This window comes from Thunnus albacares, chromosome 12 (genome assembly GCF_914725855.1).
Source record: "Thunnus albacares chromosome 12, fThuAlb1.1, whole genome shotgun sequence".
NCBI lineage: Eukaryota > Metazoa > Chordata > Actinopteri > Scombriformes > Scombridae > Thunnus > Thunnus albacares.
In genome coordinates this window covers 32,485,939-32,498,011 of record NC_058117.1, presented here as the reverse complement: position 1 = coordinate 32,498,011, position 12,073 = coordinate 32,485,939, and the positions used below count along the sequence as shown (strand labels likewise).

The following is a 12,073-nucleotide window of genomic DNA, read 5'->3' as shown; positions in this document are numbered from 1 at the left end:
CTCTCATGAGCTGTTCTGGATAAGAACGTCAGCAGAAAAGACTGTTACAAGGATGTTTAATATAGAAAAGCAGGGAATTCATCTTCATCTTTACCCAAAGTTGTGGGATATTAAATATGTAGATGAAGTATTTCTTACCTTTCTGTCCACTGTTTTATCCTTCGGGAGTGTAGCAGCTGTGAAATATAGGTGATCCCTCTGGAAACTAAAAATAAACTAAACAAGACACATAAATAAATGACCAAAAAACCTCTTCCATGGACGACCTGAACAAGTTCTGCTGTAAAATTATAATTTGACTTTAAAGTCAATCTTTGTCTTTGTAGGTAAAATATAATGTTCAGGTTTTCTTTCATGCAGCTGGTCTTTTAACAGGAACACTAGTGAGAGCAGCTTTCCCCCGTACTGGCCTCCCTCCACTTTTTCAGGATTGATTTGAAGATTTTATTGTTTGTCTAGAAATCATTAAATGGGCTAGCTCCAATCTGTCTCTCTGATCTTTTACAACCACATGTCCCATCAAGGTCACTCAGGTCTGCTGACCAGTTGCTTCTGGTTGTTCCAAGATCCAGGTTGAAGCACAGGGGAGATGGTGCCTTTGCAGTTGTAGCCCCCAAACTCTGGAACCAGTTGCCTCTGCATGTTAGACTGGTTCCCACACTGCCTGTTTTTAAATCCCGTCTTAAAACACATTTTTATTCCTTGACTTTTAACTCAGTATGGGAGTTGCATTGCGTTGTTTTTTTGTCTGTTAAACTGGTCTTTGTGTCTTTATTGTGTTGTTTATGGCTTTTGTTATCTTGATTGTTCAGCACTTTGGTCAACTTGTTGTTTTTAAATGTGCTTTATCAATAAATTTGAGTTTTATGTGTTTATTAGTCCTGACATGTAACACAAATACAACATTACTGATATTTGTGTTTGACTAAAATATTCTGTACTATATTTTAATTAATTATAAACAGTATTTTCTTATTGATTGATATTATATCAATCTGAAAAGCACATTGAATACATTATTAGTCAGAGCTGTGAGAGCAGGGAGGAGGAGATTAAGGGAGGAGCAAAACTGTCACTAAAGTACAGAAAGACACAAACTTTCACTGTGGTGTTTCATACTAAACAACACAGACAGTTTCTTCTTATCTTCAAGATGGTGTCAATGCAATTAAGTCTGTTTTCAACTTTGTTTCTGATCACACTTACAGGTAGGTGACACACTTAATATTTACTTCTATTGATGTTTGATTGTAAACTGAGCATGAAGTTGTATGTATTCATGTTATGAGTCTTTGACAACATGTTATAACAGAGTTATCTCTTCCTTTAGGTGTCAGCTGTCAAGAACTCACTCCAGTCAACAATGAAGAGAACAGTTTAGAAGGCAGCACTGTTACTCTGTCCTACACATACTCCAGATCAGCAACTGGTGGTGATGAGTTTTACTGGTATCGACAATATCCAGGAAAACCACCAAAATGTAATGAAAATATGAGAATGTTTGTTTCATACTGTCAGTTTTTATCATGAGCTGTTTAGGTTCTGCTGTAAAATCATAATTTGACATTAAAGTCAATCTTTAAAATGTTCAATATTATATTTCAGTATCATATTAGCTATGAGCTAATCAGTATGATGTGATATGAGCACATTGAACACATTATTAGTCAGAGGTGTGAGAGCAGGGAGGAGATTAAGGGAGGAGAAAAACTGTCACTGAAGTACAAAAACCTTTTTTAGTGTCAAAATTAAAAATATCCACCTGCAACTGACCTATTCAAGAAATATAACATGCTGTTCACTTTATCCACCAGTCTCAACTCCCCTCTTCTACACTCTCTAGTTTTAAACTACCAACTGTTGCTGAAATATCTGGCCTCATTCGAAAATCCAAATCTTCTGCCTGCCAACTAGATCTTCCTCCTACTCACTTGGTAAGAGCCTGTCTACCCCACCTGTCCTCTCTAATAACCAACATCGTACATTCCTCCCTTATTTCTGGTCTTGTTCCTTCATCTGTCAACACAATTTGAATAATTTCCAACCAATTTCAAATTTACCATTTCTCTCTTAAATACTCAAAAGAACAGTTGCAGCTCAGATTCGGGTTCAGTTGTCAGACAATAACCTGTATGAACATTTTCAGTCTGGTTTCCGTCCCTCCCACAGTACAGAGACAGACTTGGTCAGAATCACCAATGACCTGTTGATAGCAGCAGTCTCTGGCCTCTCAACCATACTTGTCCTCCTGGATTTGAGTGCAGCCTTTGACACCATGTCACATACCATCCTCCTTGACAGATTAGCTTCCACTGGAATCACTGGTATCCCACTTTCCTGGTTTCATTCATATCTCTCTGGTTGCCCTCATTTTGTCCAACTTAAAAATCTAAAATCCCAGTCCTTCCCTGTTATTAGCGGTGTTCCTCAGGGCTCTGTCTTGGGCCTCCTTCATTTTATCATTTATCTCTCACCACTTGGCCATATTCTCAGAAAATTTGGAATGCAGTTCCGCTGCTATGCGGATGACACCCAGCTCTACCTGTCTACCAAACCTACTTCTACTCTTGCATCCTCTTCCTCTTCCGCTTGCCTGCTGGAAATCAAATCCTGGCTTTCACATAATTTCCTCAAACTTAACAGTGATAAAACAGAGATTCTCCTCGTGGGTACAAAATCTACTTTATCCAAACTCACCAGTTTTTCACTGACTATTGATTATTCCACAGTCACCCCTTCCCCCCAGGTTAAGAGTCTGGGCGTCATCCTTGACAGCACGTTATCCTTTGAGCCACACATCAATAATATCACCCTGTCTGCTGACTTCCACTTACACAATATCGCTCATCTCTGTCTGTCTCTTACATCCAACAGTACCGCCATTCTCACTCATGCTCTGATTACATCCTGTATTGATTACTTCAACTCTATCCTTTCTGGTCTTCCTCACAAGTTCCTCCATAAACTTCAACTTGTTCAAGATTCTGCCGCCTGTATCATTACCAGAACCTCTTCCAAAGAACATTTCACCTCTGTTCTCCAGCAACTATACTGGCTTCCTGTTAAACACCGTATTGACTTTAAGATTCTGCTTCTCACCTTCAAGGCCCTTCATAAGTTAGCACCTCTGTATCTCTCTGACCTCCTTCACACCTTCACACCCTCCTGTACTCTCAGATCATCCTTTGCCATTCTCCTCACTACAACTCCTGCCTGCTTGACAACCATGGGGTCCAGAGCCTTCAGCTGTGCTGCCCCTCACCTCTGGACCACTGTCTCCCAGACATACGTAACACTGATTCTCTCCCAACCTTCAAATCCCATCTCAAAACGCAGCTTTTCAAAATGGCTTATTCCCTCTGATTGCTTTATTCAAATCAAGTTTGCACTGATGATAATTTTATACTTCTATTTACTGTTTTAACCCTATTTTGTATGATGCTGCTTTTTTGGATTTATTGATGTTGTTTTCACTGCTGTGTGTTTGTAAGGTTTCCTTGTGGCAGTTACAGCAAACACCAAAACTCTGTACAAAAACCTTTGGAGCAAAGACAACAGAATACTCCACAACATCCACTAGAGGGAGTCACACACTGTTAAACTTCAGTGGTTTGAATCTTCACATATTTGACTCAGCCCTACAAAAGACTCATCTGTATCCAACATGTGTGAAACCTGGATTATGATGGTGACTGCAGCATCAGTGTCATTTCCACAGTTGAATCAAAGAAGTGTAACAGAAGGGATGAATGGGTCCGACTCTTTCTCTCTTGATAAGGATTCCTGTCTCTCAGCTCAGAGTATCTGCTGATGCAGAGTACTGATCCCATAGCAGTGCTCTCTTTTTCCCACATTCAAATCTGTGCACCCCACTGCTTGAAACTCATTGGAACAACTTCAACATGAGGTCTCATGAGGTCATGGATTGCTGACGTGACTGAATGAATATAACTGGTAGTGAAAACACTGAAATGTTATAATGACATGGAAGAAGAGACTGTATTACATGTAGATTGGTCTCATCATGGCAGATACTTGATCTGATGAATCACCTGAGTATTACTGCAGATACTGATGTAGTGTGTCAGTGTTTGTCTGTTCAAGGCTCCATTCTGGGGCCTTTTCTGTTCAACATCTACATGCTGCCACTAGCTCAGGTTATGGAAAACAACTAAATATGTTACTAGTTATGCAGATGATACACAACTTTACATAACCATATCACCAGGAAACTATGGTCCAATACAAGCACTGAGTAAGTGCACTGAACAAATCACTGATTGGATGTGCCAGAATTTTCTTCAATTAAACAAAGACAAAACTGAAGTAATTGTTTTTGAAGCCAAGGAAGAACGTTTAAAAGTCAGCACTCAGCTTCAGTCGATAATGTTAAAAACTACAAACCAAGCCAGAAATCTTGGTGTAGTCATGGACTCAGACCTGAATGTCAACAGCTACATTAAGACAATTACAAAGTCAGACTACTATCACCTGAAGAATATATCAAGAATTAAAGGACTTATGTCTCAGCAGGATTTGGAAAAACTTGTCCATGTATTTATCTTCAGTAGACTCGACTACTGTAACGCTGTCTTCACAGGTCTCCCTAAAAAACAATCAGACAGCTGCAGCTGATTCAGACGCTGCTGCTCGAGTCCTCACTAAGACCAAGAAAGTGGATCAAATCACTCCACTTCTCAGATCTTTACACTGGCTTCCTGTCTGTCAAACAACTGATGTCAAATCCTGCTGTATGTTTATAAAGCACTGAATGGTTTAGGGTCAAAATACATTTCTGATCTGCTGCTTCATTATGAGCCATCCAGACCTCTCAGGTCGTCTGGATCAGGTCTGCTTTCTGTCCCCAGAGTCAAAACTAAACATGGAGAAGCAGCGTTCAGTTTTTATGCTCCACATATCTGAACAAACTCCCAGAAAACTGCAGATCTGCTGCAACTCTCAGTTCTTTTAAATCACAGCTGAAGACTTTTCTGTTTGAGTTTTATTGAACCAAATTTAAGGGTCAATATTTTACACTGCACTGTAACTTTTATTCTCCTGTTTTATCTTTCTTATTCTTTTTTAGCTTCTTTTTATTTCCAAATTTAACACTTTTTATTGTATTTAAATGTCTTTTCACTTGTGTTGCTTTTATATTCTGTCTTGATGCCTTTTATGCTCTATGTAAAACACTTTGAATTGCCTTGTTGTTGAAATGTGCTTCACAAATAAACTTGCCTTTCCTAACAGAGAGAACTATAAATACAGAACTACAAAGAGACGGAGACATTCAGGGAGGAGCTAAACTGTTACTGAACTATAGAAGAGAGACAAACTTCCATATTCAGCAGAGTTCAATACACAAACCACAAACATTACCTTCATTCAACATGCTGGCTTTGCAATACTCCGTATCTTACTTACTATTTCTGGCCATTCTTGCAGGTATGTTGGATTCTGTATTTTATAAAAGTTGAATACTAATAGTATCTGAATGTGATTAATTTACTGAGACAACATGTTATAACAGAGTTATCTCTTCCTTTAGGTGTCAGCTGTGAAGAACTCACTCCAGTCAACAATGAAGAGAACAGTTTAGAAGGCAGCACTGTTACTCTGTCCTACAAATACTCCAAAGCTGCTGCAGCTAATGATTATTTCTTCTGGTATCGACAATATCCAGGAAAACCGCCAGAATTCCTTATTTCTCATTATGGCACAGGAAATCCACTATCAGCTGCAGTACCTAGACTGTCTTTTACAGTGAGTGAAGACAAAACCCAAATGGATCTGCAGATCTCCTCTGCTGCAGTGACAGACTCTGCTGTGTACTACTGTGCTCTGCAGCCCACAGTCACAGCAAACCCACAGTCTCTGTACAAAAACCTTTGGAGCAAAGACAACAGAATACTCCACAACATCCACTAGAGGGAGTCACACACTGTTAAACTTTAAGGATATTAAACAACAAATGCTTGAGGAACATCCACTAAAGGTGTCCTCTCTCTCTCTCTCTCTCTCTCTCTCTCTCTCTCTCTCTCTCTCTGCTGCTGTTTATCCTTCAAACTGAAACTGGTTCACACAACCTGAAGATTTTACACTCTTGCTAACGGGTGATTTTTGAAATGATGAAGATGTAAACTATTAGTCTGGTTGTTGAAAATGATACATTGGAGTAAGAGAGAGCGCTTTCAACTTTTTATCTTTAGTACTGAAACCTGTCTGTTGTCATGGTTCAGCAGTGATGCCTCTCTGTTGCCATGGTTACTGAGCTCAAAGAGGGAAGTGAAACACTGAAGAGCAGAAATGTGATCAGTCTCTCTCCCTGCAGTGGGTGGAGTCGCCCCCACCCTGACTTGTTGCCTAAACACAACTACACACGGGACTCAGGATGCAAACCCGGGTCTCTGCTGCCAGAGTCCTGCATGTTGTACGCCTGCCATCCACTCCATCCTCCTCCTTCTGACTTCACAGCCATATATACCATACCATCATAAGGATGACACAGTTTAATACTAATGTATGTCAATGTTTAGTTGAGTTTTTTTCCTTCTCAAACACACTGCTGGTCGGCTCTTTCATGTGATATCTTTCCATGCAGATAGGTCTGTGAAAATGACTCCCGCTTCCTTTGTTGGGCTGACAAATCTCAGAGCTGTGTGTCTCAAAACCTGCACAAATAAAATATTTGATATTAAGGAAACAGCTTAACCACCTTGATTTTTTTCCCGCCCAAATACCTGACATGTTTCTGTTCCTTAATGATCTTGTTACAACATGTGAGCTGTTGTTACATATGTAATAACCACAGTATATCACCTGTTTTGATGGTTTTGGTTAAAGGTCATCAGCCATACTGAGCCATGGCTCACCAACAGTAGCAGACTGGTATATTCTCTCTTTTCAAAGAGGAAACACTGAGCTCATAATTAATGACAAACATGGGATCATTGTTGAGTTGATGCTAAGAAGCTGTGATGGTAAACTTCACTGATTTCAGAGGAATCTCCTTATAAATAAAACTGTTTGTGTGAGTCCTTTATTTCATTGTTTGAATATAGTTTTAGTTTTGACACACTTAATAAAGTGTGTGTGTGTGTGTGTGTGTGTGTGTGTGTGTGTGTGTGTGTGTTCAGTGAACTGTATCAGTCAGTTTCTGTTCAGTCTGACTGAGGGAGGTTTTTGTACGACGCTTTTTCACTGTGTGAACACAAGCTGACTGTTGATAGAGTGAACACTCTGACAGTAATAAACTGCTGCATCTTCAGCCTGAACTCCACTGATGGTCAGAGTGAAGTCAGAGTTTGATCCACTGCCTGTAAAACGATCTGGAATCCCTGATTCTCGCAGATTAGCAGAGTAAATGAGAAGTTTAGGAGTTTCTCCATCTCTCTGTTGGTACCAGGCTAAACCTTGGTAGCTGCTCCCACTATAAGTCCAAGTACGAACATCCTGACTGGTCTTACAGCTGATGGTTGCTGAGCCTCCCAGAGCAGATGTCACTGCTGCAGGCTGAGTCACTGTATACTGGCCTCTGGACTCTGAGGATACAGAGACAAAAACATAAAGCAGCGTCATGGTTTTGATGGTTTTGTGGGCTTCATTTCAGAGGGACGGATGTTCATAGAGGAGAGGAGTTTGATTCTCTGGACTTTACCTGTGAAGCAGCAGCAGAGGAGAGTCCAGATGAGGACGGAGATCAAAGTCATGTTGTTGATGAGGAGGATTTCTGTGGCTTCTGTTGTGATGAAGGACAGCTGTCAGTCATCCAGTGTTCAACTCTCAGGACTATAAACTCTCCCAGAGCACTGGAGCATGGTGCCGCTGATGCAAAGTGTCTCTCTATGGAAATGCTCTGACTGACTCCAACAGGGACTTGGATTACTCTGATGATGCTGTTTCATCAATGGATCAATCAACTTATCACAGTATTGATTAGGATGTGTCAGTGTTTATTTTTATGTGGTTTGGACTTCATGTGTATTGACGACTGTTTTCTTTCAGAATATATTTTGTTACAGTTAAATGTATTACAACACAAATTTAACATTAATTTAAATTAATTTATATGAAATAAAATCACATATTCATAAATTGGCGGCTCTGTGTTGTTGTAAGTTTTCGAGTTATTTCAGTAATTTTACTTCATTTTGGTGAGTTTGTTTGTGTCAAAGTCAGAGAGCCGTGTCTCTCTACACTGAGAGGTTTTTGTACGGCGGCTCAATGACTTTGTATCACTGTGGTGGACTTTTGGTGGAGGAACCAGACTGGATATTGGAAGTAAGTTTCTGCTAAAATATTAAATACTGTATCATCAGTTAAGTTTACAATTTCTATGTCTGAACATTTGTAGTAGATATAAGTTTCCACTGTGCTGATCTAAAACACTTTAAAGTCTCAGTTTTATTGTTTGTTCCTCTTGTGTTTCCTTAAAGTTGAACTCAAAGCAGCTTTACTGAACTTTTTTTTGAAATGTTCAAGTTAATTTGTTAAATGTGAACAGCTTGAACTGCAGGACAGAGTAAAAAACAACAGTCCTACTTTAAAAATGATTTTAATTTCAGCCTTTAATTCTCTGTTTTAATTTAATAATTTAAATTCAAAGAAGATAAACAATGTGAAATGCTGTGAATCTCTGATCATTTAAAATGTCTCCAGTTGTCTTTTAACCTCAGTCTGAAATCATTTTGACAGATTTTTGAGGGTTTTTCATTTTTTGAATGTCTCAACATTTTCCGTATATTACGGTGGTCTGTTAGTTTTGACTGATGAATCTGATTAACTGTTGATCTTTTGATAGTTTTGAAAGTAAATATGTTGTTATAAATTCAAACTAAATCATAGATGTCTGAATTATATATTCAAACTTTATGTCCTTATTTATATATAGTGTATAGTGTAAAATAAAATACATTAAACAGTCATATAAACGACTTAAAGGAGTTTCTGTCAGATGTTTTTTCTGCTCCACCAGTCACTCACTGACACACTGTTTCACTTCCCTCTGAGAAACCTCTCATGCATATCAGCACAGAAAGAGTCCTCATATGGCTCCACCCTCTCACAGTAAAGGTGTCCAAGTGTCTGGTGTTGGATTGACAGCTGTCCTCTAATCTGATCGGTGTCTCCTAGGTGATGTCGGTCCCACCCTGACGGTGCTGCCCCCCTCCAGCGAGGAGCTGCAGCAGGGGAAGGCCACGCTCATATGTCTGGCCAACAAGGGCTTCCCCTCAGACTGGAGTCTGGCCTGGAAGGTGGACGGCAGCAGCAGCAGCAGCAGCGGGGAGGAGAGCAGGAGCCCCGGGGTGCTGCAGAAGGACGGCCGCTACAGCTGGAGCAGCACCCTGAGGCTCCCTGCAGACCAGTGGAGGAAGGTGGGCTCTGTGACCTGTGAGGCCACCCAGGGCTCCCAGACTCCAGTCTCAGAGACACTGAGGAGAGACCAGTGTTCCCAGTCCTGACCTGACTCACTGGGACTCTGCTACTGGTTTTACTCTGCTACTGCTCTCACTCTGATCTCTAATCAGAACAGTGTAACATTGTGTAACTTCAAACTGTAACAACTGCATTACTGTAGTACTGATGACTTAGATGCTTGAAACAATAAACATTTTCTCTCTTGAAATCAAATATTTTTCTGTGGATGTTTGACACCAACAATACATGCAGGATTATAACTCTTTCTTGATCTTAATCTTGGGATTATATAAAGTATTGTTACATATCTATGAAGTCTTTGAGTCTCAACTGACAGTGTGTCTGTTTAGCAGTGGTATCATAAATCATTATGTAAAACATGGTGTTAATGGAAGGATGAAAGGATCCCATAATTTTAAAATCCTTTCAAAATGTAGTTTACATTAATAGAGTTTTGAGGATTAGAAACAAAGTGCAGAGTATTGTCAGCAAAAGATGATATCACCTGGTTCTTCTTTTACACCAAAGGTTTCCATGTCAGTATGTTTGTTGCATGTTTCTTTAAGAATACCAAAAGAACACCTCTGATGTGTTTTTATTTATGTGCTGCATTAAAGTTCTTATTGAATTGTCCCTGGTTTTGAGATGTTAAAATGTGCAATAATATGTTTTAATGTCTGAAAGGGTATTATCTTATTCAAAGAGAAAATTAAAATATGTATTTGTTATGTTTTCAACAGATATAGGACTTTGTTTGCTCATATTTTAGTTTTCTAAACTGGTTTGATCATTTCATGGAAAATCACCCAGGTATCCTTTGACCTTGATGTAATTTATTATTATTTCAGTTTCATAAAGGGTAAATGTGCATTAAGCTGATATCCTGAATCCTGTCAATAAATTGACAAAAGTCTAAAGAATAAAAAATGAAGATCTGACATAGAATGCATTACATAATTTTAACAAATATGTAAAAATAACAAAACACGAGTGTGATCTCTAAAGTTACACTATGTACATATACAGTAGGTACAATCATTGTACAAATGTAGTGCATACGGCCTGCCTCCCCATGTTCCCCCCACACTAGACCTCTGACCTTTTCATGTGTGTCTGAAAGAAAAAAGGGAAAAAAACTGCTAATAACACAAAAATGACTATCTAAAATAATTTTGTTTCCATTAGAGTTCTTCTTAAAAGCCCTCCTTAATTTCAGTTCCTGCCATGAAACCAAGAGATACCAACATTGTTTCCCTCTGAGATCTGATTATTATTATTATATCAGAAGGAATATAGGATTTTGTGAAATATAATAAAATGTCATCGGCATATAGATAGATTTTTCAATGGTGTGACTGAAACAACATCTGAAATTTTGTGATGTTTCTAATGTAATGATGACAAAATGTAGAGAGTGGTGCAGAAAGAGGAAGTCCACTGCTGTTTTAATCTTAAAGCTGAATCTGGTTCACTGACAGTTTGGCCCAGAGGATAAATAATAAGAAACATCTTCACTGATTACTTTTGTAGACACATAACGGACCGTATTTTAAGTGCAGCGTGGTAGATCCTGGATGTACGGACTGTGCAGGCATCTCCAGGCACTCCTGTTATTCAGGTTCATGAATGTGCCGGAGCACAAAGTGCAAAAGGGCTGGATGAAGGTGAATATAGAAGGGAGGGTGGGCTGATTATTTGTCAAGTCAATTATTATCAAACAGTCTAGATTTCTTGTAGTGGTGATGAAAACAACAGAAATAGAAGCAATACAGATAAATAGATCATATCAACATTCTATAGAAGATATGACATCATAATTTCTCTTCATGAACCGGTTGACATCACAGACTCAGAGTTTGATTGGTTTATTCTTATTATAAAACAAGTTTCTCTGTAGTTCTCTTGGATTTCTTGTGGTGAACCACAGGGTTCAATCCTGGGTCCTCTTATTTTCAGTTTAGATGTTACTGTTGGATCAAAGAGTTAAGTGTTAGTGTTCCAGATCTTCCTACAATCCAGTGATTCTTAAACTGAGATCTTTTAATTTGCCCCTAAAATTCTACCAAACAGGTGAAATCTGCTGAAACTGTCTGTTGATGTTAATCTTATTGCTCATAATCTGTGTATAATATTTGATGCTGTGTTTTCCTTTAATCATCAGCTGGCTTAAATCGTACAGTGAAGAGGTAATGTTGTCTCCACTTTTGAAGCAAACCAATAGGTTCTTCTTGTGTTTGTAAAGCCTGAAAAGGTGATCAGCTACCTTTCTGCAACTCCAGTTATAAATGTAACCAGTCTGTTAACCAGGAGGAAGAGCAACTGAGAGAAGTGAAAATACAGATCTAAGAGGAGACGGAGAGATTCAGGGAGGAGCTAAGCTGTTACTGAACTATAGAAGAGAGACGAACTTCCATATTCAGCAGAGTTCAATACACAAACCACAAACATTACCTTCATTCAACATGCTGGCATTGGACTATTATGTATTTTCTTTACTGTTTCTAGTCATTCTAACAGGTATGAAAGTTTCTGCATGAAAAAAATTAAATTCCACTTTTGTCTGAATGTGATTCCTTGATCGTGACTTTAACATGTTATAACAGAGAAACATGAAAACATTTTGTATTATGAAAATATTGTACATGTGTATCTGAGA

The 12,073-nt window shown here is 38.8% G+C and overlaps 2 gene segments (V, D, J or C); one reads left to right on the top strand and one right to left on the bottom strand.

Annotated features, from left to right (window-relative positions):
• Positions 1-7,182: 7,182 nt before the first annotated feature.
• On the bottom strand, positions 7,183-7,709 carry LOC122993836. The segment is given in 2 exon segments: positions 7,183-7,541; positions 7,658-7,709. Coding segments are annotated over 2 exon segments (396 nt in total).
• LOC122993843 lies at positions 7,364-9,625 on the top strand. The segment is given in 3 exon segments: positions 7,364-7,370; positions 8,203-8,280; positions 9,133-9,625. Coding segments are annotated over 3 exon segments (414 nt in total).
• Positions 9,626-12,073: the final 2,448 nt, after the last annotated feature.